Source organism: Eschrichtius robustus, chromosome 13 (genome assembly GCF_028021215.1).
Source record: "Eschrichtius robustus isolate mEscRob2 chromosome 13, mEscRob2.pri, whole genome shotgun sequence".
Lineage (NCBI taxonomy): Eukaryota > Metazoa > Chordata > Mammalia > Artiodactyla > Eschrichtiidae > Eschrichtius > Eschrichtius robustus.
This window is the reverse complement of record NC_090836.1, coordinates 78827646-78843097: the sequence shown is the minus strand read 5'-3', so window position 1 is coordinate 78843097 and position 15452 is coordinate 78827646. Positions and strand designations below refer to the sequence as shown.

General features: G+C 38.6%; 1 protein-coding gene across 2 annotated transcripts in view; it reads left to right on the top strand.

Annotated features, from left to right (window-relative positions):
• EEA1 (early endosome antigen 1) overlaps positions 1-15452 on the top strand; it is a 134862-nt gene that overhangs the window by 110307 nt on the left and 9103 nt on the right. For both annotated transcript variants that reach the window (XM_068560277.1, XM_068560278.1), the window contains 2 exons: positions 2798-2992; positions 9010-9192. In XM_068560277.1, the coding sequence (XP_068416378.1) occupies positions 2798-2992; positions 9010-9192 (378 nt within the window). The remainder of the gene's footprint in view (positions 1-2797; positions 2993-9009; positions 9193-15452) is intronic.

Genomic DNA, 15452 nt, shown 5'->3' with positions numbered 1-15452 from the left:
TTATCTTACTGTGTTTGGGGTCTCCTTTTCACAGGCTGCAGGTTCGTAGTTCCCGTTGTTTTTGGTATCTGTCCCCAGTGGCTAAGGTTGGTTCAGTGGGTTGTGTAGGCTTCCTGGTGGAGGGAACTAGTGCCTGAGTTCTGGTGGATGAGGCTGGATCTTGTCTTTCTGGTGGGCACGTCCACGTCTGGTGGTGTATTTTGGGGTGTCTGTGGCCTTATTATGATTTTAGGCAGCCTCTCTGCTAATGGATGGGGCTGTGTTCCTGTCTTGCTAGTTGTTTGGCATAGGGTGTTCAGCACTGTAGCTTGCTGGTCATTGAGTGATGCTGGGTCTTGATGTTGAGATGGAGATCTCTGAGAGATTTTTGCCGTTTGGTATTACGTGGAGCTGGGAGGTCTCTTGTGGACCAGTGTCCTGAAGTTGGCTCTCCCACCTCAGAGGTACGGCCCTGATGCCTGGCTGGAGCACTAAGAGCCTTTCGTCCACACGGCTCAGAGTAAAAGGGAGAAAAAATAGAAAGAAAGAAAGAAAGAGGCTATAATATAGTGAAGTAAAATAAAGCTATTATAAAGCAAAGCTATACAGACAAAATCTCACCCAGAAGCATATACATATACACTCACAAAAAAAGGAAAAGGGGAAAAATTAATATATCCTGCTCCCAAAGTCCACCTCCTGAATTTGGGATGATTCATTGTCTATTCAGGTATTCAACAGATGCAGGCACATCAAGTTGTTTGTGGAGTTTTAATCCGCTGCTTCTGAGGCTGCTGGGAGAGATTTCCCCTTCTCTTCTCTGTTCGCACAGCTCCTGGAGATCAGCTTTGGATTTGGACCCACCTCTGTGTGTAGGTCGCCTGAGGGCGTCTGTTCCTCGCCCAGACAGGACGGGGTTAAAGGAGCAGCTGCTTCGGGGGCTCTGGCTCACTCAGCCCGCGGGGAGGGAGGGGTACAGAGGAGGTGGCGTTAGAGGCCGGCGTGACGTTGCACCAGCCTGAGGCGCGCAGTGTGTTCTCCCGGGGAAGTTGTCCCTGGATCACGGGACCCTGGCAGTGGCTGGCTGCACAGGCTACCAGGAGGGGCGGTGTGGTGAGTGACCTGTGCTCACACACAGGCTTTTTGGAGGCGGCAGCAGCAGCCCCAGCGTCTCACGCCCGTCTCTGGGGTCCGCGCTGATCACCGCGGCTCGCGCCCGTCTCTGGAGTTCGTTTAGGCGGCGCTCTGAATCCCCTCTCCTTGCGCGCCGTGAAACAAAGAGGCAAGAAAAAGTCTCTTGCCTCTTCGGCAGCTGCAGACTTTTTCCCGGACTCCCTCCCAGCCAGCTGTGGTGCGCCAACCCCTTCAGGCTGTGTTCACGCCGCCAACCCCAGCCCTCTCCCTGCAATCCGACTGAAGCTGAGCCTCAGCTCCCAGCCCCGCCCGCCCCGGCGGGTGAGCAGACAAGCCTCTCGGGCTGCTGAGTGCTGCTCGGCACCGAGCCTCTGTGCGGGAATCTCTCCGTTTTTTCCTCTGCGCCCCTGTTGCTGTGGGATCCGCGCTGATAGCCGCGGCTCGCGCCAGTCTCTGAAGTTCGTTTAGGCGGCGCTCTGAATCCCCTCTCCTCGCGCACCAGGAAACAAAGAGGGAAGAAAAAGTCTCTTGCCTCTTTGGCAGCTGCAGACTTTTTCCCGGACTCCCTCCCGGCTAGCTGTGGTGCACTAACCCCTTCAGGCTGTGTTCACGCCGCCAACCCCAGTCCTCTCCCTGTGATCCAACGGAAGTCCGAGCCTCAGCTCCCAGCCCCGCCCGCCCCGGCGGGTGAGCAGACAAGCCTCTCGGGCTGGTGAGTGCTGGTCGGCACTGATCCTCCGTGTGGGAATCTCTCCACTTTGCCCTCCGCACCCCTGTGGCTGCGCTCTCCTCCGTGGCTCCGAAGCTTCCCCCCTCTGCCACCCGCAGTCTCTGCCCGCGAAGGGGCTTCCTAGTGCGTGGAAATCTTTCCTCCTTCACAGCTCCCTCCCACTGGTGCAGGTGCCGTCCCTATTCTTTTGTCTCTGTTATTTCGTTTTTCTTTTGCCCTACCCAAGTACGGGGGGAGTTTCTTGCCTTTTTGGAGGTCTGACGTTTTCTGCCAGCGTTCAGTGGGTGTTCTGTAGGAGCAGTTCCACGTGTAGATGTATTTCTACTGTATCTGTGGGAAGGAAGGTGATCTCCGCGTCTTACTCTTCCGCCATCTTCTCTGGCGCCTCGAAGCTATCCTTTCTGATTCACTGTGGCCAACAGGCTCATTTAGCATTTTTTTAAAAAAAATATTTATTTTATTGTTTTTGGCCCCACTGTGCTGCTTGCAGGGATCTTAGTTCCCCGACCAGGGGTCGAACCCAGGCCTGGCAGTGAAAGCACCGAGTCCTAACCACTGGACCGTCAGGGAATGCAGTTAGCATTTTGAGAATATCAAAACAGTAGACATTTCAGCAATCTAAAGATCGATGTTGATTTTCCCTTTTTCTATGATATAAGGGAATACTAATCTAATTCATTTGCAAGCTCTATCCAAATGTATAATTATAAGTTAAAAAGGAAGGGAAGATTAAACAAATATTGAAGATTAATCCAGCATGTCATCCAGTAGTGAATACTGTCAGTTATGAAAGCTCCATGAGGGTAGGGATTTTTCTTTTGGGTTTACTACTGATTATTTGTGGCCAATAGACTCAGTAGTTTCTACTTAGAGTAGTGCTTGGCATGAATAGGTACTCAATAAATGTGTGTTGCATGGATAAATGAATGCTAAACAGGTTTTATTTTCTTTTAGACTTCTCATCAGCTGAAGCTGGAGCTCAGTTCAATGCAGGGACAAGTCATACAGGCCCAGAATAGTTTAACACAAAAGGAAAAAGAAGAACAACAACTTCAGAGTAACATAAATGAGCTAAAGCAATTGACTGAACAGAAGAAAAAGCAAATTGAAGCACTCCAAGGAGAGGTTAAAATTGCTGTTTCACAGAAGGTAGTGATATATTTGTTTACTTTTTATGGCAAGAAAAACTTTGCAGTTAAAATAACAGTATGATAGTAACACAGATGAGTTACAACAAAGAAAATTTTACATATGCTCAAATTTTTTTCTAAGTTAAATGTATAAATGCACTTAATTGTATGATTAAATATCTATGTCTGGATTTCCATTCACTATAACCATGTTGTTAGATAATTCTTATTTGAAATTCTAGCACTAATCATTTGTCTGATAGGCATAAAACTAGCTTTTTGTAAAATAACATATAACTAACTATGTTAAGAGAATAATTTATACATTTCTAGTGTATTAGAAAATTTTAAAGGAATTTAAAAATAAATTATCATCATTAAGGGAATATAATCAAGAACAAAAATCACAAATTGAGATATATTTAAATATTCAGTAGTATAGGTTTCATATAGTTATAATTGTTTGGTTTTTTAAGTTATATCATAATGGTTTCCATTTCCAAACCTATCCTGATTTATTATTAAGCATCCGTTCTTCATCCTTAAGTAAGTTTTAATACTTGTCCAGACTAAGACTTGATAAAAGTGGATTGAACTTAATATTTGAACAAAACGAGGTTTTCCCCACTGTTGGTGTGTGCATATTAATTAGTTCATGGAGAAGAAAGATATAAGATCCCTAGTATGTAAAACAAACAAAATATGTCATGTTATTAATAGTTGGCTTGTCACATCACTAGAGAAAAAAATTAACCCCACAAATACATATTTTATGTTGACCACTATTTTTATAACTATTATTATGGCCATTTTACAAAAGAGTAATTTTCTAATAACACAAACAAGAGTAGACAAATTTGTCTATCCTTTTTTTGGGTGTGTTATATATAATCATACATCAGGATATAATTATCATAGTATGTATTTTGTTCTATGATTTGATATCTTGAGGTCATATTTTCCCAAAATCTATTAGCCTCATATTCAAGTTTTCCTTATATCTTCATTTTTATAACATCATGACTTAGTAAATTAAAAAAAAACCCAACAACTATTTTTAGCACATTTTCTTTTTTATTAAATTATTAGTTATAATAAGATTTCTTCCAGATTTATGATTAATATATATTGCCTGTACTTTGCATGGCTTTACTAGATGACACCTTAAGGATTTTGAGATTCAGAGGAAATGTTCTTATTGGTAGTTGTCTTACTTGGGACTGTTATAACAAAAATACCATAGACTAGGTGGTTTAAAAAATAAGCATTTATTTCTCACAGTTCTGCAGGCTGGGAAGTTTAAGATAAAGGCACTGGCATATTGAGTGTCTGGTGAGGGCCCACTTTCTGGCTTGCAGACAGCTGTCTTCTTGCTGTATCCTTATATGACTGAGAGAGATTATCTCTTGTGTTTCTTCTTATAAGGGCACTAATCCCATTCACGAGGGCTCCACCCTCATGACCTAATGACCTCCCAAAGACTCCACATCCAAATACCATCACATTTGATCTAGGCTTCAACATGAATTTGGGGGGGGGGATGTCACAAACATTCATAGCAGTAGTTCACTTGTGTCAGTGTATGAATGCTAGAAAAAGGAACACCTTTAACCTTGGAGAGGACAGCATTTTGGGGGAGTGTTGGGTGGATAGCCAGTCTCTATAAATTAGACTTGGAATTTGGAGTACCTAGAGAATCACTGAAAGGCAAGAATTGTTTGGTTTTATTGAGGAGCAGTGTACTATCATGGAAAGAAGATAAATTTTAGAGCCAGGCAAATTTGAATTTAAATTCTGTGTGACGCACATTAGGTTTATGGTCACAGGAAAGTGATACATCTTTCTGAGCTAAATAAAATAGGGTCATAGAGTTGTAAAGGTTGAGATAATTTGAAGCAATTATACTTCAGTTAAGATCTATTAAAAAAAAAAGATTGCGATAATGTATTTAAAGTACCTAGTACTGTGTGTGCCCAGTGCTATGTGGAAGCAAAATAGTTGTTGGATATTATATATAAGTGTAGCAAACTATGATCTAAGAGTGTCATTGTGCATGGTAAACCATACAGTGATGGTCTCTGGAAACTTTTCACTGGGCCACAGTGAAATAGGAAAACAAGGATAAAGTTTAAATGGGTATAGATGTGTATGTGTACACACACACACACACACCCCATATATATCTATATCTATCTATCTATCTATATGAAACACACATATACATACATTTTTTAAATGTGATTGTGATTGTTTGGGAGTCACAGATAAAGGATCCAGCAAGGCTATATAAGTCATCAGTTCCTGTACCAACCTTATTTGAAACCTAATGTGGGAATACAGAATGAATAGGAAATGGCCCCTATTCTCAAGTAGCCTATAATTTAATGAGGAATCAGGTATGTAAGGAAAAAGAAAACTGTAGTAAGAAGGAGAATGAGAAAAATTAGAACTTAATGGAAATTTCGACTGGCTTTTTAGAGGAGCTAGCATTTGAACTGTGTCGTTGAAGACTATCCTAATTTTGAAAGGTTAAAAAAAGAGGAAATTAGATATTTCAAAGGAGAGGAAACAATATTAGCAAAGTTTGCGAAACTTAAAAAAATGTCATTATAGAAGATTTGCTGTTGGAATACCTCGTAAGTGGAGAAGTGAGGGGAGATAAGGCTACAGAATTGGATGAAGTCAGATCACAGTAGATGTTGTATAGTTGTTTCCACTTTAAATTTTTAATATTGGAAGACTAAAGGTAAAAATCTTTAGAAGGGAGAAATGTAGTCAGACCTGTTTTAGAGCAAAAACTGATAAGCTTGTGAAGGATAAATTGTAAATGACTGACCCTCCTGTATTCTCCTTTGGAACTTTGGGTTTACTTCTGTTAAACCCATTATCAAGCTGTTACATTGATCTTTTTATTTTTTTAAATTTTCTTTTATTTAACTTACCCACTAATAGATTTGAATTCCTCAAAGTCAGAGAACTGTGTTTTCTAACAAATAAGCTATCAATGATTTTTAAAAAAATGAATGATTGAATGAGCCTGTCATTTAGAGTAAGCAAAATGAAGGCCCAAATATGAACCCAGAGGGCAATTATGATCAGTGTTGAGACTTTGTAGAGGGCTTATTTGAGCCATAAAGGTGATTGAAGAGAAAGAAAACTAGATTTGTGGGAGGGAAAATGTTAAAGAAAAGAAGTAGTATTCTACCAAAAAAAAAAAAAAAAAAAAACACACAGTGTAGTCTTCAACACGAAAAACAATGTCCAGGAATTCTTCGTCGTGAAGACTCTAAATTGGAGGTAATGTGGGATGTTATCAGATAATGTGTGGGGTGATGAACCCCCTTTCCTCCATAGGCAGTTAGCACTACCTCCTGGCAATCTGCCTCCTAGCTCTCTTGAATCTATCCCCTTTTCTTATTTCCCAACTGCCACAGTCTTAGTCCAGGCTATTTTTTTCTCTTATGTGGACTATTATAAAAGTCTCTTAATGGATGTCCTGGGCTCTATTTGTCCACCTCCCATCTATTTGTCATTCATTTATTCAAGAAATATTACTAGGCACCTATTCTGTGCCATGGGCACAGTTCTAGGTGTTGGAGGTGTAGCTGTGAACAGACGAGGAACCTATTCTCATGGACTTATTAAACTTTCTTGGGGGGAAGAAACTTAAACAGGGTGATGTGAAAGACAGTGATGGGACAGAGTCCTACTAAAAGGTTGGGTGATCAAAGAAGCCCCTCTGAGGAGATTTGAGCTGATACATGAAATACAAGAGCTATCCATATAGTGGTCGGGGCGGGACAACTAGTGCAAAGATCTTAAGGCTAGAACAAGCTTGGTATTTTCTAAAAACGGAGACCAGTATAGGTTAAGTATAGTGGAGAGAGGAAGAGTAATATGAGATGAGCTCAGAGAAGTAGACAGGGGTAAAAGCATAAACATACAACAGAGAATGATGTATTTTGTTCAAAGGATAATTAGAATCGATAAGGAGATTTTGAGCAGAGAATGGTGGGATCTGACTAAAGGGACATAAAGGAGCAAGCAGGAAAGGCATTGAAAAACTATTGCAGTAGTCTAGAAAGTACAAGATGATGGCGTAAACTAAAGTGTTAGCAGTGGATGATTTGGGAATATCTTTTGTAAGCTGAGTCATCAGGACTTGCTGATAGGTTAGATAGTGAGAGATGATGGAAGGAGGAATCTAGAATAATTCTAGGTTTGTGGCTTGTGCAAGTGGATAGATGGCCATTGGATAGATGGCCATATTTATTGGGGGAAGTAGCATGTTTTTGAGGAGGAGGGTTGCTGTCAGGAATCAAGATTTCTACTTGAGATAGGTATCTGTCAATCACTCAAGTGAAGATGTCAGGGAAGTACTTGGATATAATGAGCCCAGAGTTCAGGCAGAGAGGTTGGAGCTAGAGACATAAATTCAGGAGTCAATTGTAAATAAACAATATTTTAAAAAATATGTATTTTTTAACTTAACAAGGATTTATTCACAGGAATACCTGTAAGTAGAGAAAAATAACAGAAAAGCTAAACAAATGAAATGAAGAGGATCCAAACCAACTTTCACTCTGTAGCTTTTTACTTGCACCCTGTGTGCATATATCTAGGGCACAGAGGGCCACCAACATGCGCCAAGACAGTGTAGGAACCCTGCATTACATCCATTAACTTAAACATATCTTTAAGATCATGCTTTGAACAACAAAAGAAAGCTTAGAAGGCAATATGTTGAGTGGGAATAAACATTGAAATATAGCAATCATGTCTTCAACTTCTACAATTGTCTTTATGTGCCAACTAACATTTATGCAGCCTCTTACAGATCTTTTACCAGGTAATTTAAGTTTTAGAAGTTTTGATAAAATCACTAGTAGTATATAACCATGCAGAAAGCACATCACACTGACAGCACAGAGGCAAAGATTTTGCACAGATATATCTGCTTTCCACATTGTGCAGGTTACACACAATACAATATCAATCTTATTCCTAACAGATCCTAAAAAGATATTTCAAGGCCTAGCTGTAAACTACAGTACTTTATATCTATATTCTTAATAAAAATGAGTCTAGTTGGGATCTTCTAAATAGAGACTGTATATAGAATAAAAGAGGGCTAGAGACTGAACCCTGGGGTCATACAGTATTGAGAGATCAAACAAAAGAGGAGGAGCTAGTAAAAGATTTTAAGATGGAATGACCAGTGAGGTAGGAGGAGAATCTAAAACACAAGATGTCCTTGAAACCAGGTTGAAGAATGTTTCTAGGAGGGGGCATCATCAACTGTTTGAAGGACTGCTGGGATGTCAATAAGATGTGGACAAGGACATGAATATTGTATTTTGGAACAAGGGGGTCGCTGATGACTTCAACAGCAGTTTCATTGAAGTGTATTTATTTTAAAAGCCAAGTGCTTCTTTTCATGCTATGCTTACATATATTTTATTTATGTCATAATTTGTGCATATCTCCTGAATCTTCTTAAAGACTGAAGGTTTAGAGTTTAGAGGAGTTGTACCTCTGCAATATTTTCTTCTCTTTTTCTGCCTTGATGTTAATAAAGATGACCTGTAGAAATTTCTTGTTATTCTTGAATTTCAAGGAGTAGAAACAATATACTTCAACTTAGTAATGGCTTTTTAATTATTTCATGTAGAAATTTCCCATAGTTCAACCTTAAATTAGATCATCTTTTAAAGCATACAGCACTGTATCTTCCATCAGAATGTAGTTGTTACTTTCAGTTTCCTGAGACCTTGGTACTTGGGAATTCTCAGTGAAATTTTTTTTTCTTTATTTAATTGCGTTTTCATTTTTTGTCATTTAAATTGGGACTGGTTGAATTTTGTAATTCTTTAATTTTGTAAACTATAAGGTAAGTTACACTTTATTAAAGTAAAATTTTAGGGCATAACTACAATTCAGTTTGTTCTTAGGAATCTTAGTTGTGTGGATTTCATTCTATATTTGTAACTGGTTTTTGGTATGCATACTGTTTTAAATAACTATTGTATGTTTCAGACAGAACTTGAGAATAAACTACAGCAGCAGTCAACACAAGCAGCACAGGAACTTGCAGCAGAGAAACAGAAAATATCAGTGTTACAAAATACCTATGAAAAAAGTCAGGAAAGTCTAAAACAGCTTCAGTCTGATTTCTATGGGAAGGAATCTGAACTTCTTGCCACAAGGCAAGATCTTAAGGTATAGTGAACTATATTATATCATAAAAACCAATAAGTTGTTTATAGACAGTCATTAAATGATTGATTTGAACCCAAATGGGCATGGGAATGTTAGTGTTTATGGAATATCATGCTTGTTTTCTGTTGAATTATTATATTTGGAGAAACATGCTTTTTAAATTGTTTTATATAACAAAATATATATGTAAATATAGGATTTAAAAATAACATCTTTAATAGAAATAATTTGGAAATTGTTAATTGCTACATTGGCTTATCTAAGGACTTTGCTGCCTTTATGTAAAAAAAGTAACTTTTAAAACGGACTGCTGTTAAAAAATCTAAGGAGTTTTAAATGTAAACCACTTGTGAAAATGCAAGCAATTTTACTGTTGCTTGTCAAGCAATATTAACTTTAGTTTTATATATTAGTCAACTTCCCAAGACTACTGGAATGCATAATGATTAAAATTAGGAGATTATAGCTCAAAGTAAACTTAACCTTAATTATCTAAACATATATGGATATTTTGTCCTTGGCAATACTGTTTGATTAAAGTATCATTTTTACTAAAATGAAGACTATGGAAAAAGGGTAAACAATTTTTATGTAGCATTAAGGTATCAGTTCTCTAAGGGAAATGGAACATTTGTATTCTCTCACAGAAGAGTTAGCCATTTCTCTTTTTTGTCATAGTGAAATAGTATGCTTTTTGATTCTTTCCTATGTTTGGATTTTTGTTTCTTTACTTAATTTAAAATGCCTTATTGAAAAATTCTGTTGAAAATCACAGAATATTTTTATATATAATATACATAAATATAGTATGTCTATACTTTATTCATAGGCTGCTATAGGGAAGGCTTTATGAAGGAGGTAGGACTTGACCAGGTCCTGAAGGATATAAGAATTTGAATACACAGAGAGTCCTGAGAAAGATCAGTTCACTCAGGGGCACATTTGAGAAAAGGTGCAGCAGTGGGAACCAGCAAAGCCAGGAGGCAGTCACCATAATTGTCTTGCTAGAGTGCTGGTTTGTGTTTGGAAGTTAAAGTTAAAAAGGTTGGGATCAAACTGTGAGGTATCTTAGATGCCTAGCAAGGACGACTGACTGGACTTTATATTGGGTTGGCGGTGGGCGGGGGAGGCGGGGGATGAAGAGTCTAAGCAGAGGAATAAAATGAAGAAGATATATTTTAGGCAACAACCTGGAACTGGTTTATAGATAGCAGCTTGGTTTGGATCTGGAGTAAACTAGTGCTGGGGAGATTAGTTAAGAGGCTATCTCCCTTCCTTCCTCCATAAACTCCAGTAATCTAGCTGTGAGCTGATTAGAACTGGAGTTAAAGAGGATGGAACAGAAGAGATTAATGGGAGAGAGAATATGAAACAAAAGGGCTGAATAACGTACAGGGTGCAAGGAAGTGAAGGAATCAGTGGTGACTAATGATCTGACAAAGAAACAGGAGATTGGGTAAAAGAATTTTCATAGGGCCAACAGTAGATATTTTATATATATAAAGTTCACAATTAGCAAGAGTTCTTTTAAAAAAATACCACCTGACATTTAGAAAGTATCTTAACTTGCTATATTCTCTAAGTAGCTTTAAATTATTATTAGTTTTCCTTTACAATACTGTTGAAAGTCAGGGAGGGTTTGTGGAAGAGTTTGGACTTTATCCTAAAGGCAGGAGGGAACCCACTGAAAGGATTTGCTCGGATTTGTATTTTAGGCCAATAACTGGCTGCAGGAGAAGGAATGGATTGTAGGGGAACATGGCTGAACGTTGGGATGAGAGAGGAGACTTTGTGGTAGTCCAAGTGCGGATGGTGGCGGCTCGGGCTGGTAGTAGTAAGGATGCAGAATGTGCATGAATTCAAAGGACATTGAGGTGGTAGAGAAGATGAAACCTAATGACTGATTGTAGAAGTTCTGTAGAAATCACGTTTTTCCTTCATATGGATGTATTATTTACCCAAGAGCATAACACAGTAATAAGACTTAGATCTTTTAAATCAGTATGTTTTTCATTAAGCCAACAATTATTTTTATTATGCCCGAAAGCTACATCATGTTCTAATTTTATACACGAAAGAAAAATTCAAATGTAAACATGGGCAAGAAGAGAAAGACAGAGGGATAAGGCTGTTGTGGAGTTTAACAACTGTTGAGAGGCCATGGATAGACTCTCTCTTCCAAAGCTTCCTTTTGCAGATGAAACTGAGGCCCTGCTTGGTGCCTAGTGTTTGCACAATAACAGAACGATGATTGGATCTCAGCTCTTCTGATTCATAGCCCTTTATTCTTTTTTTTTTTTAAATTAATTAATTAATTTGGCTGCATCGGGTCTTCGTTGCTGTGTGCAGGCTTTTCTCTAGTTGCGGTGAGTGGGGGCTACTCTTCCTTGCGATGCGCGGGCTTCTCATTGCGGTGGCTTCTCTTGTTGCGGAGCACGGGCTCTAGGCACTTGGGCTTCAGTAGTTGTGGCACACGGGCTCAGCAGTTGTGGCCCTCAGTCTCTAGAGCGCAGGCTCAGTAGTTGTGGTGCACAGGCTTAGTTGCTGTGCGGCATGTGGGATCTTCCCGGACCAGGGCTCGAACCTATGTCCTCTGCATTGGCAGGCGGATTCTTAACCACTATGCCACTGGGGAAGACCAGTAGCCCTTTATTCTTTTACCATCATTTCACTAGAATTTTTTTTATAAAATAGGATATTGAATTTTTTTTATAAAATAGGATGTTGACAAATTTTTATAAAATAGGATATTGACAAAATATCCTATTTTATTTTTTTATAAAATAGGATATTTGGAAGTTAATCCTTCCAAAATGACAGGTATCTGAACTACTTAAGTTAATATTTAAAAAAAGAAAGAAATTCCTAGGAAAGTTCAAATAATATTTATAGGCCAGAATAAGGGATCAGCCATTCTTTTTCTTTTGCTTCAGTGATTATTATATGACCTTATGTATAAGAGAGAAAGGGAGAGGTTCAGAACCTTGTAACATGACACCTAAGTCAAGGCTGCCATCTGTGGGCTGACGGTGTATACCAAGACACCAGTAGAATGGAAGACGGGCTGGCTTGATCTATGCCTTTAGCCCCATCTGCTGGATTACTTATGAAATACTAAAATTTGACTGGATATTTCAAACTGGCTATGCTGTGTGCTATTCTTTGTTTTCCAGGAAAGGTAGAAGTGGTGTTTAACTGTAAATTTTGCACCCTCAGTGAAGTGAAAATTCTAGGATAAAAAGTTTAGAATTAAATATAAATCTTCTTAGCCTAGTACTGTTCTTTATGTCATTTCATCAGACATCAAGAAAAATAACTAAAAATTTTAAAGTTTTATTTTGAAAGAAAAAGGAAAAATTGTTGAACAGACCCCCCCAAAAAAACCAAAAAACCAATAGCTACCACAGAACAGTGCAGAAAATCTTTTTTTGCTACATTACTATAATGTGATTGGGGTATTCAGGATCAGGGTTGGTACTTGATCTACTCAGGAATTTGCTTATTCCAGTGGCAGTGGGTGGGTTAAAGATAGCCCCAGTAAACCATCTAATGGGAGAGGGAGTTCTCCAAGGGAAAAGATGCTGAGCAGATGAAACTAATATAGTCTGAAGCAAGAAAGATAAAAGGAAATTTTGAAACAGCAGTATACTGCTGAATGACATAGATGAATATTCAGAGGCAAGGTTGAACAACATGTTTTGGCTCAGAAAACAGTGCAGATTTTGAACTTGACTTTAAAGATTTAGTCACTAGGATTTTGTGAGTTCAGAATTTTATAGGCTGTTATTTAAACCATGGGCATTTTGGAATTCTGTGGTCAGAGATTGGGGGTATTCTTGCTTTTAGGCTCTAGCAAGTGTTGGTATTCTTTAGCATTAGATCAGGACCTCTGTTACCTAATTACAATTGCTATAGACAGTATGGGCTAGGCTTTGTCAAATTTTATTCTTTTTCTCTGAAATCACTCTCACCTTTTGTGATACTTAGGTCAGTTCCCACATGCCCACAAAGCCTTCTTTAAACATTCCACAAAACACTCACACTCGTTTTTCTGTGCATTTGGCATATAGCAAATGCTCTAATACCCTGTACAACTTCCATTTTATACCCTGGTTCTGTTTTCCAGGCTGTATGGTCAGCTTCTTTAAGTCCAGGACCATCTTTTATCCTCTTGTCTACCTTAGTAGTATACTCAATTAAAGCTTAGCTGCTTGATTAGTAAAGGACTAGATGACTTTAAGTCTTTTCCAAAAAGGAAGTCTTACAGTTCTTAGTGCTCTAGTGGAAGCCATTGAAAATGGAAATTTGATTTACATCAGAAAAGACTTCTGAACTGGGTTATTTGTAAGGAATAACCTCTTTCAGGAAGCTTAAGTAAAGCCCTTTAAATAAGGTTTTCATTTATTCATTTAGTTTTCATCGATTCTTTATCAAATGCTTACTATAGCCAAGCCTAGATAGCAGTGATTCCTCCTGAATTGTATCTTCTGCCTTTTTTTCAAAGAAACTGTATCTCCAGAATAAGAAAGATAAACTTCTTCTAGATGGTGGAAGAGCATCTTAGAGTTATTTCCCTTAGCAGCTGAGAGTGGCAAGGTTCCTGCCATTTTCCATTCCTCACCTGTTACCATATCCACCTCCAAATCAAAACCTAATGAGTCGAAAAGTTGCTCTTTCCCCCAGCTTCAGCTTCTTGAAATATTTGGGCCTTCGAACAGTTAGTAACTATGGACTGTGTCAACTGACAGCGCTACTTCTACCACATAGATGAGAAGTTAAGAGGATGGGGGTGATGGCCTTGTTAGAAGTAGAGCCTCAGATGTCTTGTTGACTTTCCTCTTTTAGTTCACTTAATCAGGTTGGCAGATTTGAAATACATTTTTTCCCCTAAGACAAAAACCCCTTTCTATTTATTAAATAAACCTTTTAGCATGTCAAGGGCCATCATAGATCCTACAAAACATATATGCATATAAAATGTCATGTTTATCTCTTTTTAAATTGCTTTTTTCCCATGTCTCCCCATATCTTCTCATTATGTATATGTTCTCTGAGTGTGTTTGATATGGTTCCTACTTATTTGATATTCTTCGTATCACTTAGCTAGTAAATACTTACAGATTATTTCTAGAAGCTTTGGAATTGCTTCAGTTTTATTATTTTATACTTGCCTATGGAAAATACTACAAGTATTTTGCATAGGCAAGAGAGTTATCTAGCATTCTTTCTCTTTTACATCATCTTACTGAAGGGCATAACATACTATCTTTTTTTTTTAATTTAACTTTTTTAACATCTTTATTGGAGTATAATTGCTTTACAATGTTGTGTTAGTTTCTGCTGTACAACAAAGTGAATCAGCTATATGTATACATATATCCCCATACTCCTCCCTCTTGCACCTCCCTCCCACCCTCCCCTCTAGGTGGTCACAAAGCACCGAGCTGATCTCCCTGTGCTATGCTGCTGCTTCCCACTAGCTATCTAGTTTACATTTGGTAGGTGTATATATGTCACTGCCACTCTCTCACTTCGTCTCAGCTTTCCCTTCCCCCCACCGCCGTGTCCTCAAGTTCATTCTCTATGTCTGTGTCTTTATTCCTGTCCTGCCCCTAGGTTCATCAGAACTATTTTTTTTTAGATGCCATATATATGTGTTAGCATACGGTATTTATTTTTCTCTTTTTGACTTCACTTTGTATGACAGACTCTAGGTCCATCCACCTCACTACAAATAACTCAATTTTGTTTCTTTTTATGGCTAATATTCCATTGTATGTATGTGCCACATCTTCTTTATCCATTCCTCTGTCGATGGACACTTAGGTTGCTTCCATGTCCTGGCTATTCTAAACAGTGCTGTAATGAACATTGTGGTACATGTCTCTTTTTGAATTATGGTTTTCTCAGGGTATATGCTCAGTAGTGGGATTGCTGGGTCATATGGTAGTTCTATTTTTACTTTTTTAAGGAACCTCCCTACTGTTCTCCATAGTGGCTGTATCAATTTACATTCCCACCAACAGTGCAAGAGGGTTCCCTTTTCTCCACACCCTCTCCAGCATTTATTGTTTGTAGATTTTATGATGATGGCCATTCTGACCGGTGTGAGGTGATACCTCATTGTGGTTTTGATTTGAATTTCTCTAATGATTAGTGGTGTTGAGCATCCTTTCATGTGTTTATTGGCAATCTGTATATCTTCTTTGGAGAAATGTCTATTTAGGTCTTCTGCCCATTTACTATCTTTTTAAAGTATA